General features: G+C 40.2%; 1 protein-coding gene across 1 annotated transcript in view; it reads right to left on the bottom strand.

The window, feature by feature from the left end:
* LOC121907207 (immunoglobulin superfamily member 3-like) overlaps positions 1–2,864 on the bottom strand; it is a 72,393-nt gene extending 69,529 nt beyond the window's left edge. Inside the window, exon 1 of the mRNA XM_042426636.1 lies at positions 1,807–2,864. Within this exon, the coding sequence (XP_042282570.1) occupies positions 1,807–1,846 (40 nt within the window). The 5' untranslated portion in view covers positions 1,847–2,864. The remainder of the gene's footprint in view (positions 1–1,806) is intronic.
* Between the last annotated feature and the right edge of the window lie 19,215 nt (positions 2,865–22,079).

Here is a 22,079-nt window from a genome sequence, read left to right as displayed (position 1 = left end):
GCGGTTTAAAAAAAGAAAACAAGAAATCACAATGCATTTTCTTTGCCGTGCGTTCATACACAAGCACCAACCTCCTTCCTTGAGACACTAAATATGTACTGTAATTGCTCGGCTTTCTGCAAGATCAGCCTTTTGCTTGTGTATGCCTGTTTTACATTAACATATTACATGCCGCTGTGATGTGTTAATTAAAGACTCAGATTCATGCACTGTTGCACACGGCGTGACCTATGTTGTCTGTTACAGCTCTTTGTATTAAAAAAAAAAATACAATGTTTGGTTCTTCTTTTTCTGAAACATAATTTTGTAGTTTTACAGGTATGTTCAACATCGTCACAGGCAGCTGATTATTTTAGGGATGCAACAAATTACTTTTTTCAATATTGATTAATTGTCTACTGATTTATTGGTAAGCAAATAGCAAAAAAATACCCATCACAAGTTCCCAAAGCCCAATGTGAAGTCCAACCAGCAGTCCAACCCATGCCAGACTTACCTAAAAAAAACAATTAAAAACTAAAACTGATGATCAAAATTGTTGCCCAATAAATGACTAATTTTCCAGCCCTAGAAAATGATTGCAACATGTCACATATTGCAGAATGGCCAGCATCACCAATAATGCTGGCAAGATATCATAATAGCATTAGAGAGTATCACGAATCCCCTTGTGATCTGTATCTATGATTCACATCACATTTAACAAAGCCATACGCCTTCCTAACACCTGAAATGTTCCTCACCAGCTAAAACTGCTTCCCAGTTAAACAAATGATTCATGATTATTACGTAATATCAAAACCCTCCCTTATCCAGCCTATACCGGTGATTCGATCTGTATTATGTCTGTGTGCAGTGTTCTCTACAGTAGAGAGAACAATACACCTCACAAAAATCATTGACTGTCTGCTGCCTCAAGTGAAAGTGACTTCTGATGCACCTTCAGGGAACGTGAAGGCAAAACAAGGCACAGACTGGTAATCCTCTTGGCCAAGTGGGGGCCTCCAGCGGGCCGACTTCCACTCCCACTCCCACTCCCACCCCCTCCTTCCCCTCTCCCCCCCGGCAGCACTGACAGGCCTCCCCGTCCAGGAACAGAAAAGCCATCTGGTGTTTGTTTGGGACAGTTCACAGGCAGGATGTTCTGTGTGTGTACGTGTGTGTCAGCAATCATGCCCGTATGAATGTTTGTATGTGTCACTCAGCGTCATCGGGTTTCGCACGCTTGAACTGGCATTTGTCTGTGAAAATCCAATAAACAGGAGCAGCAGGTAAGTGACAAATATGTGAGAAGTAAAAAACACACTGAGGGTTTACCTCAGTGTCACCGGGTGTCTTCCCAAACTCTGGATGACTTCATTTCCTAAGGTGATGTGTGATCCAGGTGATGTGTGATCCAGGTGTGTCCATGATGTGTGTGTGCTATCTGTAAGCATGTATTTATGAATGTGTGTGTATTAATTAAACAGACAATAGAAGGTTGCCCATCACCCCTTGAACACAAGAGGTCAGATTGTAGCTGTAGGGTTAATCTGTGACTAAAGTCCAAATATCACATTAACCTAGTTCACCACACACACACACACAGCTGTTCACAGGCATCTGTTATTATTGCAGTGATTATCGATGCACCCTGCCTCCACCTGACTCACAGTGACTAATAGTTGCTCTCACAACTAAAACCGCTGAAATTCACATGTGTCATACAGGTGTGCCGTGACTGAGACACAGGAGATGCTTTTGAGGGAGAAAAAATAATAAATAAATCACGGCAGAAATGCAGACTGAGACCTTCACATGACTTACCAAGCAGCGCACAGGCAAGAAGGAGCGCACCGGTTGCCATTGTATGTTGCCCCGCAGATTCACTTCCAGTATGAGGGAGACGATGCCTGGCCGGGGGTTTTGACAGTGTGCTTGACCGCTTGTCCTGAATAGGAAAGAAGAGGAGGATCTACGAATCCCGGACGACAAAAGCTGCCGGGGGGCTTGTCTTTAAGAGTCAAATCCACAGCCAGTGTCCGACTCTCTTCCCCCGGTGTCCTCCTGCTTCACAAAGCCTCCGGTGCCGCTTCCCCCCTCGCTTTCACCCTCACCTATCTGCTTTTTTTTTTATTTTTTTTTTATCGCTGACGACGTGTGCGTGTGCCAGGCGCCTGGGCGACCCAACCCACTCCCCGTTTACTACGCATCCGAGACTGCGGAGGCGACTCACGCTCGCAGCCTCCTCGGCGAAAAGACAAAAAGTCCTGCGTGACTTGCGCGTTATTTGGATACCTGATTAAACACAGGGCCAAGCGTGTACAGCGGATCTGCACGGAGCCAAGCTGCAAATAAAGTCCTCGTAAAAATGTTCCTATCCAGCTCTTCCACTGATGAGGGAGAGAGAGAGAGAGAGCGAGAGAGAGAGCAAATCGCAGTCCGAGCAGGCTCCGGCTTTCTCCACGGCAAATCCCGGAGACTATAATCAATCTCCCACTATCGCTCCGCAGAAACCCCAATGGGCGGGCGCTCTAGATGAAGCAGACAAGGCTTTGTGCTCTGACACAATAAATCTGATGAATCAATAAATACTTTCACTTCACAGCTTTGGCTCCTCAGTTGTGCCACTACTACTGAGCCAGTGTACTAAATCATGAATAGCACTAAAATAAATCTACAAACAAAAACGGTTTAATCGTCAAAAAAAAAAGCTTGAGCACGAGTCCAAACACTCCTGCTTAATTCTGTTTTGGCAGTTTTCTGTGATCTGATCCCTGATTCCAGGAAAAGAAACAGTCCAGCGTTTCTACCTCCAAGGTTATTTTCCTGTTTCCTGCTTGGCAAAGCACTTTGTTTGACCGGCAGTTTGAAAACTTCACAGCGTGCTGCCTGCCTGCCTGCCTGCCTGCCCCCACCCCCGCCTCACAGAGACCACGCCCCGGCCGTGTGGGACACCAGCCACTGTAGGGAGAGGCCATATTTGCATTTCTGAATTTAAATTCTAGGCCAGGAAGTAGATGGTTTGAATAGGTTAAACGAAGTGGAGGGTAATTAAGCCTGAAAAGGTGGCAATTTTCTCTGCTTTTTATTTGCAGGCTAGAGTTTAACCACCTTTTGAAGCTGAATCATGATGCCACAAAATCACATTATACTGTATAGCCTAGCTATTAAGTACATAATGATAGGGTCTTTCTAAGAAAAGAGACACTAATCATTGTATAAAATACTAGGCTTTTCATTCCTGGTGTTTACTTGTCTTGCGCTGATCACAAAAGTCACCCTCTCATGCATAATTTACCCAGCAGTCTCTGTGTGTTATAGACAGAAATTTTATATCACCACCCCCCACCTCCACCAGCACCACCCCCCACCCCCCACACTTCCATAGACACAACAGGCAATACACATAATGAGCTGTCACTCTGCTTGGGAAACACTTTTTCCTTTCTCAACGTGTTCAGGGGATGAAAGTTGCAAATTCCATCCCTCTTTTATTCACATCATAAGCAAGCATTACTTTGACATACAAGTATGCTCAGATTTATCGATTTGCACGACTCCGCTGCGTTATTAGGAGGATCTCAAAATAGACAGAGTGAATGGGAGTTTGCCGAGAAACAGAAAATAGCACAGTGAGATAATACAGCTTTGGTGTGAAGCTGTGAAAGATTGCTGCTTTTGGGAAAGGACGGGAAATATAGAATCCAAAAAGCTTAGTGAAACCCAAAGCTTTCTCCTGTGTAATCCATAAATAAATGAGCAGGCCTTCGCATGTGCATATAAAAAGTAATTGCGATGGACCCATCTGGTGTTCACTTTTTCATCTGGGAATTGCAAGTTTCGAACACTGCCTGAATGCAACATGAATACCATTTTTTTCTTTTCTGGAAGCAGTAAAAATGATTCTTCTCCGTTTGCTGCGCTCACGGATTTCAACTCAGATAAAACTTCCTGAACAAACGGTGAAATGGGTCTAGGCCCTGAGGCACCATGAGTAATGTTTACAGAATACAGTCCATTAATTAACCATAACTTCACATCTGAATTACAATTTACCAAACAATTTAGTGAAAAACACTGTCCCTCCTTCTGTCTAAAACTGTGTCATGGTATTAAGAGAAAAGACAGACAGCTTTTGGCATGTTTGTATAGAGAAAACAAAGGCTTTAGCACACATTGCTGCCAACAAAAAGTAAACCAGAATGGGACTAGACACTGTTATAGAGCATATTGGCTATTGGTTCAGCCTCTTCAAAGGTCTATCCGGGTTCGACGCTGCAGAATTAATACACGGGCAAACAGAGCTGGCTAGGTAGGCCATGTGCATTACACCTGGTCTACATATTGCTGCACCTAAATTTAGCTCAGTTCTCCACAGACTCCTCCTTGCATGGCCCAGTGATGGCACAGTTTTCACAAGCGGGCAGCTAAAAGTCTCCAATAACATTGGCGATCGGATCACCTTTGGCTCCTCACGCCAGTTTTGGCGACTATCCACGAGTATGTTTGCTTCAAGGGTTGGGGGGAGGATTCAGAGGAATGTTTGCAAATATAGTGGGTGATGGGGATCACAATAGGTCTCCATGGAAACAGAGAAGTCTGCTTTGTGTGTACTTCATAACAGAGTCCATCACCCAGATGAAATCTTGGTAGCCACAGCATTCCTCTGATGCACTGTCTTAGACTTAATTTTTGAAATTCTTAATATTTTAGTACCCTTACGGCACTATCTGTTGAGCTGGTGTCAGCAAGGTTACACAGGAGAGCTGAGAGAAGCTCTATGCGGAGAGAGAGAAAGATTTGTTCGCTTATTTCATCATTCACACAGTCTCAAGTGAATTTGCGAGTCTTATTAAACAGGGGAGGCAATTCACACAAAAACATATACACACACAGATGGATACATTCATTAAAACATGCAGACCAAACCAAAAAAAAGCATCGAGGGAAGTTTCTAATTGAGACTGCACACTTACATGTGAAAACATACTATTCAATACACACACTGCACACACACATGCAGCCACTTTGTTAATGAATCCTGACTGTAAGATGGCGCGCGCAGATTATGCAATGAGTCCTGTTAAATAAATGATCTCTGAAACAAATGAGAAATGTATAAATAAGTCAACAAAAGCTCTTTGTTCTGATGGAGTCAGAAAGCAAGAGGAAAAAGCGTTTGAAACTACTTCTGACCATATTCATACTAAGAGGCTTCTCCAAGAGGAGTGAGCCAGGCAGGGAGGGATGTGGAAATAAACCAGATGGGTAAAGATAAACAGAGAACAGATGAAGCATAACTTTTCATTGTCAAGTGAAACTTATGTTGCCATATGTGAATTAAACATGAGTGCAAGTGAGGTTGATGAAAAAGAAGTGGGCATATGGACACATTCACAATCAAATAACATTATTCATAATCCAAAACACGTGACAGGCTATCATGCCCTGATCTGGATAAGGTCACAGATTTCAGGTCTGTCTAAAAACAATAGTATTGTGCCCATATGAACATTGAAGCAGGTTTTAGTTGCTATAATCATTCCATCTGTTCATACTGACCATTAAAAGATCCCTTCCTAATGTGCTTTCAATGGGAGTGATGGGGGGAAAAAATCCACAGTCTTTGTTTGGTGCAAAAATATACTCATAAGTATATCTGAAGTTAGTATGAGGCTTCAGTTATCCAAATTAAACAAATCAAGTGGATATCTTCTAAAGTTACAGTCTTTTTAATACAAAATTCCCTCTTTGTGTTTCCCTGGACAGTGTTTTCTTGCTGAGCTACAGTGGAAGGATAGTTACAAAAAGAGGGAATTTTGTTCTAAAAAGGCAGTAACTTTGGATGATATCCACTTGATTTGGCTAATTTGGACAGCTGGAATCTTATAGTAGCTTAGGATAAACTTTTGAATACATTTTTGCACAATAGGATTATGGATTTTGTCCCCATCACTTCCATTGAAAGCACATTAAGAAGGGATCTTTTGATGACTAGTATGAAAAGAAGGACTGATTATAGCTTGTAAAATCCTGCCTAAGTGTTCATTTGGGCACCTGGCTATTGTTTTAAGACTGACTTGAATACTGTCCTTTAACTAGCATTTGTCAGGGGGTCATAAGTGCATGTAGAGAGTATAGTGACAGGTACCGACCTGACATATTGACAGCAGCCAGAAGGCAACGCTCCAGCTGGAACCAACCAGATTCAACAGTGCCATTATTCTATCGAGGATTTAATGTGTGCTGAGTCACTAACACAGTCAAAGTAATACAGTCCAATTTCTCACGCCACACTTCACATCGGCTCAGAAGATTACACCCCGCATTGCCAGATAACCTGTGATTATTTACAGCTGAGACCGGTGCAGTCAGAGATGTAATTTTGCCTTCATATAATAAACAAAGTGCCAAACACAAGCTAAAAATCAAGCTCAGTTCTCCAAAACTTACATTACTACACAACAAACTGACTCTCTACAGTATATATGTTCACAGCCACTGTAACAAGGTTTTATTTTACATTGCATTAGCCTGCCAGGAGCACAAATCACTACATTTTCCAGAAGATTAATTATTCATCATGGGGGCTTTTAATGTAGGGTATTAATATGAAATAACTGTCAAGCTACCATTTTTTTTGCCTTCTTTCTGTCTGTCTCCTTTTCCATCCTTCATCTCTGACAGACTTTTTCTCTCCCTTTCTTTGTCATTTTGTGTCGCATGCTACTCAGACCCCATGTCTGTTTTTCTTTCCACTTGAAAGCTCTGATTGCCATGATTGCTTGATAATTATATGTACCGGTATTTATGTGTGTGTGTGTATGTCTGTGTGTGTGTGTGTGTGTGTGTGTTCTTGAATATGTGTTAGTTTTTCTATGTGAATGTCATTTTTGTTCCCAATATATAAAAATACACTGCATTAGATGTTTATATGCATGTAAGCATGTAGGCTCTCAATAACACACAGGTACCGCAGTAATTACTATGCTACAGAGAAGGTGTCTAATCTTTTCTTTGTGCATGTGCAGATAGTTGAGATGGCTAACATATGTTTATTTAAATCCCCTTTGTTTTCAAATTACAGCAGAGCTGACGCTGCAACAGGACCGAACACTACATGTAATTTTCATTATCATTAGCTGACAGGTGGCTGCAAGAAATATCCTATATTTATTTCATTGCAAGTGATTACTCCAGCCGAAAGTGACAATTAAAGGCTTTTAAATAAAGTGAACAAATACGTGAACATTTGAGTAACAATAGATCCTTTCACCCAGCCTGGGTAAGCTTACTGTAGCTGTTATTACACTGTGTTACACCAGGTGTTCTTATACACCCATTGTTAGCAGCAGAGCCACCAGGCCACACTGAATAACAAAGCAGGTCACACTCAATTACGTTAAGTTAAGTTTCTGGCAGTACGATAATCCTCCTGTGTCATGAAGAAGGACGGCTGTCTACACTTGTTTCTTTCCTTGAAATGCAGCAGAAATAATAATTTTCTGGGATTTTCATTAAAATAATTCTAGTGAGGTTCATGCCTGAGGGTTGCATCCATCTACTTTCTGCTCTCCGTCTGTCTGTCTTTGTTTTTCTCTCTTATCTTGATTATGTGGGTGTTGCCCAACGTGCACAGCTGAATGTCATACATTATTCATTTGTACTGTAGTGTACTGGTCAGAGTGACACACACACACACACTGTAGCTCATGATGACAAAGGTATTAAGGTAAGCTTAGAAACACTGTAAGATTGCTCAACTTTACGCCCCAAAACACTGACCACATTACACAATATGCACGTTTCGTCATCATCGCTCACAGGTACAGGCTCGCCCTTTTTTGCTGTTGGGTAACAACAACTACAAAGCAGATGCTATCTATCATCTTCAGGCTGAAAAAACATTGCTTTTCATGGTCACACTTACTGAAGGTTTTAGTTTGTGTTGCACAACAAGGTGGGAAAAAAAATCGGACATGACTCATAGCTAGAAAAGGAAGTATGTGGGGGAAAAAAAGGCTTTTGGAGGCACAGTTAATACACCACCAGATTACTGAATCACAGCATTATCCAAGCTGGTAACAAAAGAGAGTCACCACATGTGAAATGTTATTAGTTGGAACATCAAATTAATGAAATTTCATTGCTGAGTGTGTTGATGTTTACTTGTATTCACCTATGTATATCCCTTATATATTCCCTATATGTTTCACTTGATAATTTCATTCATTTAATTAAAAACAGAAGGACTATGACATTACTGTGGTTGTGTACATAGTACAAGTTCATGTCACTGTTCCGGCAGTTGCTGGGATTTCTGTAACCACAAGGTTCAATCCCAGGAACATTTCCGTCCCTCCTTCCTCAGATAAACAACCACAAACATGGATTTAGTTGAACTTAATGTCAACATATATTGTGTTGTTGTTGAATAACCAATGAAAACACTGCAGGAACCATAACTGAAAGATTATTGCCCTGTTTAGATCTGGCATAAGTCTGTAATTTAGTGATAATGTGCATGAAACAACAGCGTTAATGATAACTGTCTATTGGGTAAAACTACTACTTTTTTTGCACTATAATTTGCATATAACATACATTTTGCACATATTGTAAAGACTTATGGGTATATACAGTATATATGCTGTTTATATGTGTCTATGTAATTGTGTATTCCTTGTATATATAATACAATTGTTCCTTTTTATTTCTTATTTAGTGCTACTTTATGTACTTTGCTCTATTGTACTGCCAAATTGATTCTATTCTCATTTAAAATATTCTAATATTTATAAATATGTATGTATTGTCTATGTGTGCAGCACGGAGGGAGCTACAACTGAATTTCATTGTGAAATCCTGCATTGTATAATCACGATTAAAATGAACCTTGAACCTTGAAAAGGGTCAAACCTGATTAATGTCACCTTATGTGTGAAAGTGAAATAAGAAAGGATGGGTTTCAACTTGCGCACAAGTGGGGACTGTAAAATGCAAATTTACTTCTGTCTTATACAATGTGCTTGGAGGTCAGTTGTTTTTTTTCTTCACTGGCTTAATACTCTTCATCGTCGTGGAACATGCAGCTCTCAATCATACACTGGGGTGCAAAGCATAGAAACACACCGGACACATCTCTAGACAGACAAACTATACTCTCATCTTCATACTTATGTACAAGGCTGGGAATCCAGCAGTGCATAGTACTTCTTGATTTAAAGGAATAGTTTAACATTTTGGGGAATATGCTTATTATCTACGGGAGTTAGATAAGAAGATCAAAACCACTCTCCTATCAGCACGCTGAATCTGAAGCTGGAGCCAGGAGTTTAGTTTAATATAACACAACGACAAACGGGGGGAAACAGCTAGTTATTGAATCCATATAAAACCAAAATATAAAAACTACTTCAAAACATTTGCTTTTTACAGTTGGATAGAGCCACGCTACCTCTTTCCCCAGCAGTTTTCAGTCACTGTGCTAAGTCAAGCTAAGCCAAGTTTGCTTTAGCTTTATATTTTTAACATGAAGATATTGATCCTCTCTTTTCCCTGCAAGAAAGAGAATAATCACATTTTTCCCCAACATTTTGAACTATTCCTTTGCAGTGCCAGAGCCCATCACTGAGCAACTGTGTTGCATCATTCAATTCAGTCAAATCATATTCAATAATGAAATATACATGAAAATAAGACATCATATGAACTGAACTACAAACCCAAATTCATTGTTAATACACATGGGCATAAAGCATAGCAGTATTGACCTTATGGCTGCCAATGAGGAGTAATGTGGTTACTCTAATCAGCAATGACTTCTGTCAAGTGTCCTTGAGCAAATCCCCTATCTATCTATCTATCTATCTATCTATCTATCTATCTATCTATCTATCTATCTATCTATCTATCTATCTATCTATCTATCTATCTATCTATCCGCAACCCCTTGTTATGTGTGCTTTATCTGAGCTCAAGCAAGTAAAATAAAATACAATACAAAGACAATAGAGGATTAAGTACCATTATTTTGATTTAGATCAAGGCAATCTGTGCACGGATCTTTAATCAAACCAGTCAGATGGGAGTTGAGAGTTTACAGATTTCTGAGCCTGCTGTGTGTGTGTTGTTTGGTAGAGGTAAAGCCCAGGGCTTCTTAAATGATCAGGTCAGGAGAAACATGAGCTGCCTGCCTACCTCGAGCTGAGTCATGCACTTCACTCTCTTAAACAAACACACTTGCATATTCATCTGAGCGAATGGACACACTCGCACAAAGACACACCCGCACGCACAGTTTAAGACACACATACACCTGCTATGAAAAGCACTGCCTCTGATCTCATGCACCATCTCATGCTATCACTCCTATGCAAAACACATCCCTGACATGTTTTCGAGCCTGCTCTCCTTTTTCATCACACATTCATATACACGTTTGTCCTTCAATATTGATAAATGGAGGTACGCAGTGCTGTATCTTTGCTCTTCGTGACTGCCTTGCTGGAGAAATGTTGTTCTTGAGAGGTATGGAATCTGCAAAATATCAGCATGTCAAAGGGATTTCACAGCCTGGAGAGAATGGCTGTAAAAGTAACCAACAAGCATGGACCTGCAGATAGACATGCATGCTCATACAAACATGTGCACAAAATCTAATCTTGCCCAAACAAACTCAGGCTCACGTGTTTTCAAAAAAGAATTCCGAATCCTTTATACTGGGAGTGCTTGTGTATTAGAGGACTCTGGCTTCTATGAATCATATCATACGATACTTTTAAGTCTTGACATTCTCATCTTATATCATGAAGCCAGAAATAATTCCTGTTTGTCTGTATTGATTTTTGGGTTCAACCTTTGGCACTGTGAGCTGTTGAAGAAAGTAATTATGGTTTGGAATGTTGTTTTAGAGCAAGACTTTCATCAGCAAATAATAAATTATCATTTTAAATCAATAGGATACTTAGAGCCAGTATCAAATCATGTAATATTAGTTCTAGCAGATTAACCGTTTCAGGGGATATTAATTCAAGGACTTGTAAATGCTACAGGAAGTGCAGGAATTAATCAGATTGGCGTTGACAGATTTGGCTTGGATTGCATGGCTAATGAGCATTAACTGTACCATGATTCAAAACAATTAACGGTTGATTAAGTTTTATCAGAAGAAAATATGTAAATTGGCTTTTACTCCTTTGGCAACAACAAACTGTATTATGCAATTAATTCCCAACACTGCAAAAGCAATCATGAAGTTAAATGCATACATCTAGAATAACAAAAAAGACACTATATAGGCCTATTTGGCCCGTGTCCCTTGCCTGCACACTCAACTTTGTGTGCTGTGAGCAGCACACAAAGTAAAGATAACGCTGCAGCCGAGCTATCAGAATCCAGGACTTACTCTCACTCCCCTGGCACACCCTATCCCTGTTCTCCTTGGTCCACATTCTTCAAATGACTGCAAGAGAGAATTAGTTTTTCCTCCTTCTGAACCAGGCAGGGCTGTTAGTGAAAGGGTTTTAATTTATTTTGAAGTGGTAGCTGTTGGGAATGCCTCTCACCGTTAAAACATGCTTGACACACAGAAATCAAAACAGCCTATTACCACATCAAAGGGGCAACCGCCCTCTTGCCATTTGTGTAAACTGAACCGCCAATTTTGATGACTAACAGCATTTTAGAAAGATGCTAATTTATGAATTTCCCTTTAGCTGTGTCAGGGTCATCCTATTGAGTATGCTCAAGATATGCAACAGCCATTATCCATTGGGGGAGGGATTGTTGCTTCATGCTTATACAGAGACGGGGCGAATTTACATAGCATAGCAGGATGTGGAGCAAAAACCAAACCAAATCTCTCTATGAGTGAATTTTCTCAGTAAAGTATTGGAGTTTGTTCATCCTCTGAGGTGTTTATGCGACTGGTGTGTGGCTCACTATACAGGTTCAGTTTCGTGTTGTCTGATATCATATAGTCTCCTGCACAGTGTGAGGCTCAGCCCCGGGATAAAGAAGCTGCTTACCAACAGAAATACCAATTACTGCACACTGCATCATGAGGCCTAATGGACCTGCTGTGGCAGAGAGACGCTCAGGATGAAATACTTGTAAGTTCTCTTACAGTAAAACCTGTATCTCTGCAACTTGTTGTAAGAAAACTACCAGTACAGTTATGAAGGACCTAATGCGAACACTGCGTCATAATAAAGCTTCATTGTGGTTTTCTTGTTCAGCTTACATACTGAAAGAACAGCGTCTGCCATTACAGTAAGTGACCATAACCCAGATCTAAACTCGCTTCAGGTTTTTTGCTATCACACTTTCACACAGAAAAGCGTGACAAAAACACTAGCGGGCTACATGCTTTCCTCCAGGGGTTAGCCTTTCATGTTAGCTGTGTCTGTAGCAGATCGGCTATCTTTGCTGTAAATAGGTTATTAAATGCTAAGAAAATATTTGTGTTATTAAAGTGTAAAAAAAAAAAAAACAAGCAGCATCACCTGTAACCTGTGAATACCTGAATGGCCTTTATACTGTGATCACCTTATTCAACACTCATTAGTCTGGTCATGTGTATGAAGTGTGATGTACTGGTGTGAAAAAGTTATGTAATATTGATAAAAAAAATATACATAGTAAAAAGAAAGTCAAAATGTTGAATTGAAAAGATGATTGATTCCAAAAAAATGGTTTAGGACAAAAAAGTTTTTGTGATTCTGGTTGTCAAAAGAATAAATAAAAAGATAAATCAACACTGAATTCACATTCTCTGTGTGGGTGAAACTGTCAGAAGTGCTGCATTTCTGCTCACACCCCCAGTCTGTGATGTTTTCCATCAGCTTTGAAAAGGAGAGCCACCTGCTTTTATATCTCTGATTACATTGTTCATGGAGGTGCAAAATGATTCAAACTTTCATTGCACCTGCAATTTTCTGCCCTACATGAATCAGAATAGATTTGCCTCCTAAAGGAGGAAGAAAAGAGAGGAAAGGCTGATTTATAATAGTACTCAAAATAATGTTCCCCCATCAGCATTGCATTAGTTGCATGCAATTAAAATCCTGCAAAACAGCACCAAATAGTCATATTGTGCCAGTGCCTGCTAGGTCATTTCCTAATTCATGGTTGCAAACCATGAATGACATAAAAAGAGTAGCTTCTCTGATGTAACAGATCAGTACTGTATGTAATTAGGCAGAGACTGGCACATGATGAATAAAAGAAAACGTCGCATAAAAGTATCATGGGACCTCTCATTACCTCCATTTTGACTTTGAGTCTGCGTGTTCTCTGGACTAGAAAAAGATGATATACCTACATGTAGACGTGGACCAGACCATCTCTCTGCCCTCGAGACCTATGTGTCACACCGTAAGACTCTGATGATGTGCGACAGGCCTGCCTGCCTCAGTGTCACTTCAACCAGCTGCTCAGAACAAGAGAAGCTGCAGGACTGAGAGAGTGAGAGAGAGGCAGTGACAGATATAGACTTAAAGTTCTTTAGTTTCATATTTCTGCATATACTACTATAAAAGATTTAACCAGAGATGGAATAGTTGCAAGTGTCACAGAAAATGTAGTGATTATTAGTGAAGTAATGATTATGAATTAGATATAATAGGGCTTAATGTCAGTTGTAACTGGTTATCATGAAAACATTTATTTTTCACTTTTACTGTTAATACTCCTAAGGAGTTGGTTACCATGGTAGCCACAGAGTGGCTTGATAGGGGGGATGGTAATCATATCCTTTATTTTAGATGAAATTATTATGTGCACATTAAACCTGCAGTGCTGAACTTTTACATATAAATGAACATCTGTCACATTAAAGCCCTTGCCAAACGAGTTCACACAATGCTGATTAAGCCTATCACCTCCAGATAAATCTCTCTGTATTTCGGTCTGTCAGCAGTGTTTTTGTAATTACTCTCACTGCCAGAAGGGGGAGACAAAAGTCCCACACTCCAGCTCTAAGCATCAATATATAATGTATATTTGCAGTATGAGGAAAGACTTTAACTAATTATAGCATTTCTATAGTACTCCTGATGGTGTAGATTAAGAAATGTAAATTGAGTTATTGACTTACAGTTTTTCTCGATTGCTAAGGCCCTGTCCACACCTGGCATTAAAATACATCTTATGTGATCCGATCACAACCGGACAGCTCTAATTACAGGTGTGAATGCACCCAAGATGTATTGAGGATGCACTGAGATCCGATCACTCAGACCACATTCGGAGGTGGTTTTTGGCCCCATATGGCCACATTCTTTTAACAGTGTGTATGTGAATATGTCCTGGGCCACATTGAAGGACTGCCTACTCAGCTGATGTCCTCTGCGTAAGCGGAAGTATGCACTTGTTCACGCACCAATGGCGTCATATTTAAGTGTGAAACAACAAGAAGAAGCTACAACAACAGGCAAAATGGAATCTTGTGGATGGAGTACACACGAAACACACTGTCTGATTTTTATTTGGGCCGAAGAGTTTTGATTTTGCCCGCACACCAAGGTCTTTGAAACTTCTTTTAATTTTTGGCAGACTAGGCACGGGAAGTGCCTTGCTGCCTTCCGCCGGTTAAAAGCAACACATTTGGTCTTTGCAAACAGAAATGATGTACGTCTTTATTTGCATATAGAGCAGGGAAGTGAGATCCGATCACAAGTGGTTACTCGAGACACATGTGGAGACGTATACTAATGCCAGCTGTGCACTGATGTACTTGGAGCTGTCTACCTGTGATTTGATCACCCAAGACGCATGTTAATGCCAGGTGTGAACAGGGCCTAAGACAGACTTAATGAAACTGGGATCCACTTAATCTTCATCATCACCTTCTTAGCACAGCAGAAGTCTTCTCTTGGAAATGTGTTAACACTTTTTCATTGGTTTCACACATTTTTCCACACCCTTTTTCAAAACATTTAACATAGATCTCATAGAAAGACCCAAAACTCTATTGGATTAACTGTGTTACAATTTCTCTCATTTGCTTAAACACATTTTTACATTCAGTTACATTTTCAAAACAGTTCACACACAGGCCTAAATTGAAAATGACAAATGGCTGGCCAAAATGACAGATTTTGTTTGTAAAATGGGCTAGCACTCACAAAACATGAAAAATATGCAACAAAAGTGAATATTTCTGTCAAACAACACAACTTGTGGTCCAATTAAAATATTCTTTCAATCAATCATTACACAACAGACAACAAAATACAAAAGACAGCTATCAGTATGAACCAGTTCAACATGATACTTTACATAGTTACAGTATGTGCCAAACAAGGCACATATTGTAAGTAACAATTGAGATGCCCTGTTGAAATACTGTAAAAAAAAAAAAAAAAAAAAAAGAGACATTTTCTAAGAAAGTTTTCTTCACTCATTTTATTCTTGTGTGCAGCTCTTTCTGTGCCCACTGTTGCTGACATGTAAGACCTACAATAAGCACCTAGACTAGACAAACTCGGACATTCATTATGGTGCAGCTTTTGTACTGTATTCTTTCTTCACCAAAGAACCAATAAAGAATTTCACCCACACAGAAATGCTGAATACCGTAAATACAAATAAAATAAACATAAAAGCAACCAAAGGAAACTTATGGGTGGAAATATCCAAAAAACAAAATAAAGAAAACTTGTGAAAAAGAGGTAGTGGTGTGCTCGAGGACTGTGTTGATCATATAAAACTCAAGAAAAACGCAAGTGCTCTTGAAGATAAGGGTCATCACATAAAAGGAAAAACAAACTTCAGGCACTCATGTGTGGAGCAAGAATGAAAAAATCTAGGATTAAGTTAAAAATTTTATTCACCATGGCTACTTACGATAAAAAAAACCCAACCGGCTTCAACCATAAAGGGTACCCTGATGAAGACCTTCATTTTCCTTTTAAACAAAATAAAGAGTTGGAATACTCAGAACTTCACATTTAGTCCATTCGTTCCTTTCTGATGATTAGGCCACAGGTTTTCATCAACATCGCCTTGGATGTTTTAAAAACCTCCTTGCATGGCGTATCCATCCCTGACAGTTCTCTGCACCTATTGCCAGGAAACCAGCATTCATTGCCTCCAGGAGGGACATCTGGTTATATGGCCGGTGATCGTATACCTTCTATATCCAAGCAGAGAAGAATTCCTCAGTAGGGTTCAGAAAAGGAGAGTATGCAGCGAGGAATTGCATCATCACATGGGGCTGTGCTGCAAACCATTCATTCATAAGGCAAGAGCGGTGAAGGCAGTATGTCCCAAATGATAATATACAGAGTCATGCCAGGCCTCAACAGCTCTTTGGGTGGAACCAGTCTTTGATTCAGTGCATCAAGAAATGTGATGAGGTGTTCTGTATTGTATAGGCCAATAGTTGGTATGTAGCACACCATCATTGGAGATGGCAGCACACATGATGATATTGGCTCCCCTCTGACCTGGCACTGTAACAATGGCCCTCTGCCCAATGATGTTCCTCCCTTGTCTCCTCACTTCAGAGAGGTTGAAGCAGGCTTCATCCACATATATGAATATGTAATGTGCCCCTTCAGCGTCAAACTCAATTATTCTCTAAGAAAAAGCAAATTCATAAAGCAAATCATTCCAGTTGCATGTAACTGTATGGTATGACAAGACATTACAATAACAAATCCTTACCTGCACATACTGGAGTCTTGCCTCCTTCACGATGTCAGAGTTTATTTGTAATGGCACTCTGTACAGCTGCTTCATTCCGACATGGTTGCGTGTAAGGACTCAATCAATAGTAGCCAAACTCACATGGTCTAAATGGTCTCTGATCTGCAATTACTGCTGCCTGGATTTCACACATACTGATCATATTGTTTGCCACAACGATATCTACAATGGCAGCCTCCTGTTCAGCACTAAAGATCTTTCCTCTGCCACCAGTGTGTGGTAGTATGTAAAGTAAATGCAAAAAGCATGTCAAAATTGACATTATGACAGTTATATAAATGGGATTGACGAAACAACTGTATTACTTCTGTTCTGCCAACAGGGCAATACAGTAAAGCTGAAATACAGTAACACTGTGACTTACCTATTCTCATTCAGAAAAAGTCTGGCGATAGACGTCACAGTGCTCCGACTCAGAATGGACTGGACACTTTGTCCAGCCTCTCTAAAGGACAAGCCATGATTGATCATATGGTCAATAATTGTTGCTATTTTCTCCTCTTGCTCCTCCACCACACATGCAAACTCCTCCTCCTCATGCTCCTTTGCCATGGCCTCTTACTCTCCTTGCGTGTCTTTGGCTTCTTTGATCCATGCTTTCAAATAGCAACACACAGTTTCACACATGGTGCATTAGAAATTCATAATTATGCAAGTAATTTCTATCAGCTGTGAATAGATGTTTTCCTTTTGTTTAGTTTTTTTTTTAAATTACTAAGACACGGTTAATGAAACTGGGATCCACTGTCATAATGTCAATTTTGACATGCTTTTTGCATTTACTTTACACACTACCACACACTGGTGGCATAGAAAAGATCTTTAGTGCTGAACAGGAGGCTGCCATTGTAGATATGGTTGTAGCAAACAATGCAATCAGACTGTGTGAAAACCAGGCAGCAGTAATTGCAGACCAGGGAGCATTTAGAAATATCATCAGTGTGAGTTTGGCTACTACTGATCGAGTCAGAATGAAGCAGCTGTACAGAGTGAAGGAGGCAAGACCCCAGTATGTGCAGGTAAGGATTTGTTATTGTAATGTCTTGTCATACCGTACAGTTACATGCAGCTGGAGTGATTTGCTTAATGAATTTGCTTTTTTCTTAGAGAATAATTGAGCTTGACGCTGAAGGGGCACATCACATATTCATATATGTGGATGAAGCCTGCTTCAACCTCTCTGAAGTGAGGAGACAAGGGAGAAACATCATTGGGCAGAGGGCCACTGTTACAGTGCCAGGTCAGAGGGGAGCCAATATCACCATGTGTGCTGCCATTTCCAATGATGCTGTCCTTTGCTACATACCAACTATCAGCCCATACAGTACAGCACTGAATGAAAGAGTGGTTCCATCCAAAGAGAGAGGGCTGTTGAGGCCTGGCGTGACTCTCTATGTCATCATTTGGGACATACTGCCTTCACCGCTCTCGCCTTATGAATGAATGGTTTGCAGCACAGCCCCATATGATGATGCAATTCCTTGCTGCATACTCTCCTTTTCTGAACCCAACTCAGGAATTCTTCTCTGCTTGGATATGGAAGGTATATGATCACCAGTCATATAACCAGATGTCCCTCCTGGAGGCAATGAATGCTGGTTTCCTGTCAATAGGTGCAGAGGACTGTCAGGGATGGATACGCCATGCAAGGAGGTTTTTCCCTCAGTGTATTGTAAGGGAAAACATCCAAGGTGATGTTGATGAGAACCTGTGGCCTAAGTTCTGAGTATTTCAACTCTTTATTTTGTTTTTTGGAGATTCATATGGTTGCTTTTATGTTTATTTTATTTTTATTTACAGTATTCAGCATTTCTGAGTTTGAAAAGTATGGAAAAATCTGATGCATTACAACAAAAATCTTGTTTCTGAATATTTCTGAGTAGCTGAAATTCTTTATTGGTTCTTTGGTGAAGAAAGAATGCAGTACAAAAGCTGCACCATAATGAATGTCCGAGTTTGTCTAGTCTAGGTGCTTACTGTAGGTCTTACATGTCAGCGACAGTTCATGGGCACAGAAAGAGCTGCACACAAGAATAAAATGAGTGAAGAAAACTTTCTTAGAAAATGTCTTTGGTTTTTTGTTTCAACAGGGCATCTCAAAAAAGTGTAAAAAGTGGAGGTTCAGAGTGCAGCAGGGTTTGTTATCTCTAGTTAAATCATGTTTGGAGAAAAGAAAACAATTCATGCTGTGATATGCTTGTTTGCCTTGTTTGGCACTTACTGTAACTATGTAAAGCATCAACAAATGGCACAGGCATATAGCATAAATTAAGGTTGAACTGGTTCATATAGATAGCTGTCATTTGTATTTTGTTGTCTGTTGTGTAATGATTGATTGAAAGAATATATTAATTTGACCACAAGTTGTGTTGTTTGGTGGAAATATTTGCTTATGTTGAATGTTTTTAGTGTTTTGTGACTATTAGAGCATTTTGCAAACAAAGTGTATCATTTTGGTCATCGACTTTCAGTTTAGGTCAGTGTGTGAACTGTTTTGAAAATGTAACTTCTGAATGGAAGAATGTGTTCAAGCAAATGAGAAAAACTGTTATACTCCTAAGGAGTTGGTTACCATGGTAGCAACATAGTGATTTGAAAGGGGGATGATAATCATATCCTCTATTTTAGTTGAAATCATTATATGCACATTAAGCATCTATATATAATGTATATTTGCTATATGAGGAAAGATTTGAATTAATTATAGCATTTCGACAGTACTCCTGGTGGTGTAGATTAAGAAATGTAAATGAAGCTATTGAGGTGGGGGAGAATGTTTGTGTTTATGTGAATGTGTGTATGGCCATATGAATGCTACTGTGCATATGTATCATAATAAAGTGTGTGTGTGTGTGTGTGTGGATGCAGATGTACACAAACATGAGTGTTGCAGATGTGTCAGGCCCTCGGTTGAACTGTACAGTGTTTGTCAGCTAATTAGCAACATGAGTTAGTGCGACAGCAGTTGTGGGAGCTCCTTACACGCAGAGAAAGGCTGATGGGAGCTGATGGGCACAGCAGAGCATCGTTGCTGGTTACTGAGGAGGAGGAAGGGGAGGGAAGAGGGGGTGACAGCATCTAAACCACTGCTAATGAAGACATCCGCTGACTAGCACAGCCATCTTAGTCACAGGCGAGGCAGCCGTCAAAACTGGCATTGTGGCGTGAATAAACTGATCAGGCGTTGCGGCGCAGAGAACAAAAACATTTGGTGCCTGTGAACACACACACACTCACTCCATCATCTCACTCCAGTAGGAATGGTGGTGTCCTGGTGGCATTGAGCAGCTAGTCAAATGTGCAGAACTAAAATAAAAAGAAAGCAGCAAACACTGTCAGACTGGCTCTATTTGTTTGATGGATCTGTCTGATTTGAGTTGTCTTCATCTTAGTCTTTCCCACTCCACAGTATTTGCTTGCGTACAGTAATCCACAGCAGCTGGAATAGAGAGGCTGAGCAGCAAAGGGTAAAATTGAAAATCTTTATCTTTTTCACTTCTCTCATTGTGCTTATGTTGTTACCATGACAATTTGAAGGCTAGCTACAGTACTGGAAAAAGAACATACATTTCTTAACTGTGCATCACAGAGTTTTTTACAGTACATGTAGGTGTACATGAAGAAAGAAAGTAAAAGTCACACGTGGCTATGATTTTTGGATGCCTAAAAGTCAAAGTCAAAGTCACACACACACACAAAAAACACACAATTGGTGTACCTTATACAAGTGGAATAAGGTGAAATAAGTAATATAGAGGACAATAGAGATGAGAGCAACATCATGCAGACATACCGCAAAAAAAAATGTGGAGGAAAATGCAAAGACACGCTTATGCAGGATTTTCATATTTGCTTTCAGACAACAACAACACTGTGACAGCTATTTCTTTACTGGTCTGATTTCTTTCCTCACACAGTGTGTAACAACAAGGTGTAGTGTGGTTAATGTCAAACTGACCATGACATTTCTCTCCTCTCTGCCTTTTAGGAAAACATGTTGGAATCTGGACCCTGATGGGCACTGGGTGTGAGGAAAGCCTTCAGTGGTACTGGCTGATATACTGGCTGATAAGCAGTTGGCGTGGCCTCTGCTGATAGACTTCCCTGATAGCTGGAGAGCTATATTTATTCCCGTGCTCTGAGATACCAATGAGTGAATGTTTTGGAAGCAGCTGACATTTTGCTCCGCTCTCATCCCTCAGCTAAGAGGCCTCCTCTCTGCAGGAGCTCTGTCTGTATCAAAATCAGATAACGTCAAACTGTACATAGACAGCGTTGAACCAGCTTAACTGTTGTTTTCTCATTTTCTCCGCCAGAAAAGTTCAATTCAACAGCTATAGCCAGAAATCACAGTTGTGCTAAATTAAAAAGTCCTGCTCCAGCTGACATCCCGGAGTTCATACTACTTCTGTCTTCTGTTGTCTCCTTGGTGATTCTTGATTCAGATTGCCCTTTTCAGTATGTCATCGGCAAGCCAAATAGATGCATGAGTGATTCTAGTATGACTGAATGAAGTTATGATAGCGACCAGAGGATGCTCTACACACCACAAGAAAAAGCAGTCTCATATAGTAAAGGCACCTATAATCCTATAGAGAAACATCAAAAGTATGCTGGGGAATATGTTGCATTTAATCCCGAAATGAAAAATCTACTTCTTGTTTGTCAGTGGGATGGAAATGTCTCTGCTTGTCTTGTTAAACGTGGTCTCTAGAGACTAGGAGAGAAGGAATGACAAAGGAGAAATATGCCAAATCAAGATTCAGTTAAGAATTATTGTTTTATTCATGTGCCTACTGGCACAATATTCGCTTCCAACAAATAAATAAAAAAAAAAAGAAAGAAAGGTACATTTCATTTTGACACATGAATCAATACATGCTTCACGATGCTGTTAAAAATGAAATCTGAACTTGTCATCATCCCCTCCATCTTGTGTCTATCTTCTGTCAGGGGAGCCACACAGCACACAGCAAACATGATTAAAGGTAGCAGCGACGGCATGTGCATGAAGATACATGCGCAAGTATGAAAAACATATCTTTAAGTTACAGGAGACACTCAGATACAGCAGCATTGGGGTGTTCATCTATGCGGTTCCAGTATGTGAGTGTACAGCTGTGAAAAAAATAGGAGCTCTGAGTTTGTTTGAGAGCTCCCTTGACAGAGAGCAGAACGGGCTATTACTTCATATTGCACCATTTAAGCTGTTTTTATTTTGGACTCCCCAGCTCCTTCTACCAGCCGGTGCTGTCTCTAGGGATAGCAATCAGGCCTCAACAAGAAAAGGCAAACAGCTCTGAACAGAGAGTTGTATACACTATGTGTGTCTATATATTTGTGCGCAGGGGTGGGGTTGGATAAAGGAGGTAATTCTGTGTCTG

This window comes from Thunnus maccoyii, chromosome 11 (assembly GCF_910596095.1).
Source record: "Thunnus maccoyii chromosome 11, fThuMac1.1, whole genome shotgun sequence".
In the NCBI taxonomy this organism is placed as follows: Eukaryota; Metazoa; Chordata; class Actinopteri; order Scombriformes; family Scombridae; genus Thunnus; species Thunnus maccoyii.
Note: the sequence above shows the minus strand (reverse complement) of the source record. Positions and strands in the feature narration are given on the sequence as shown.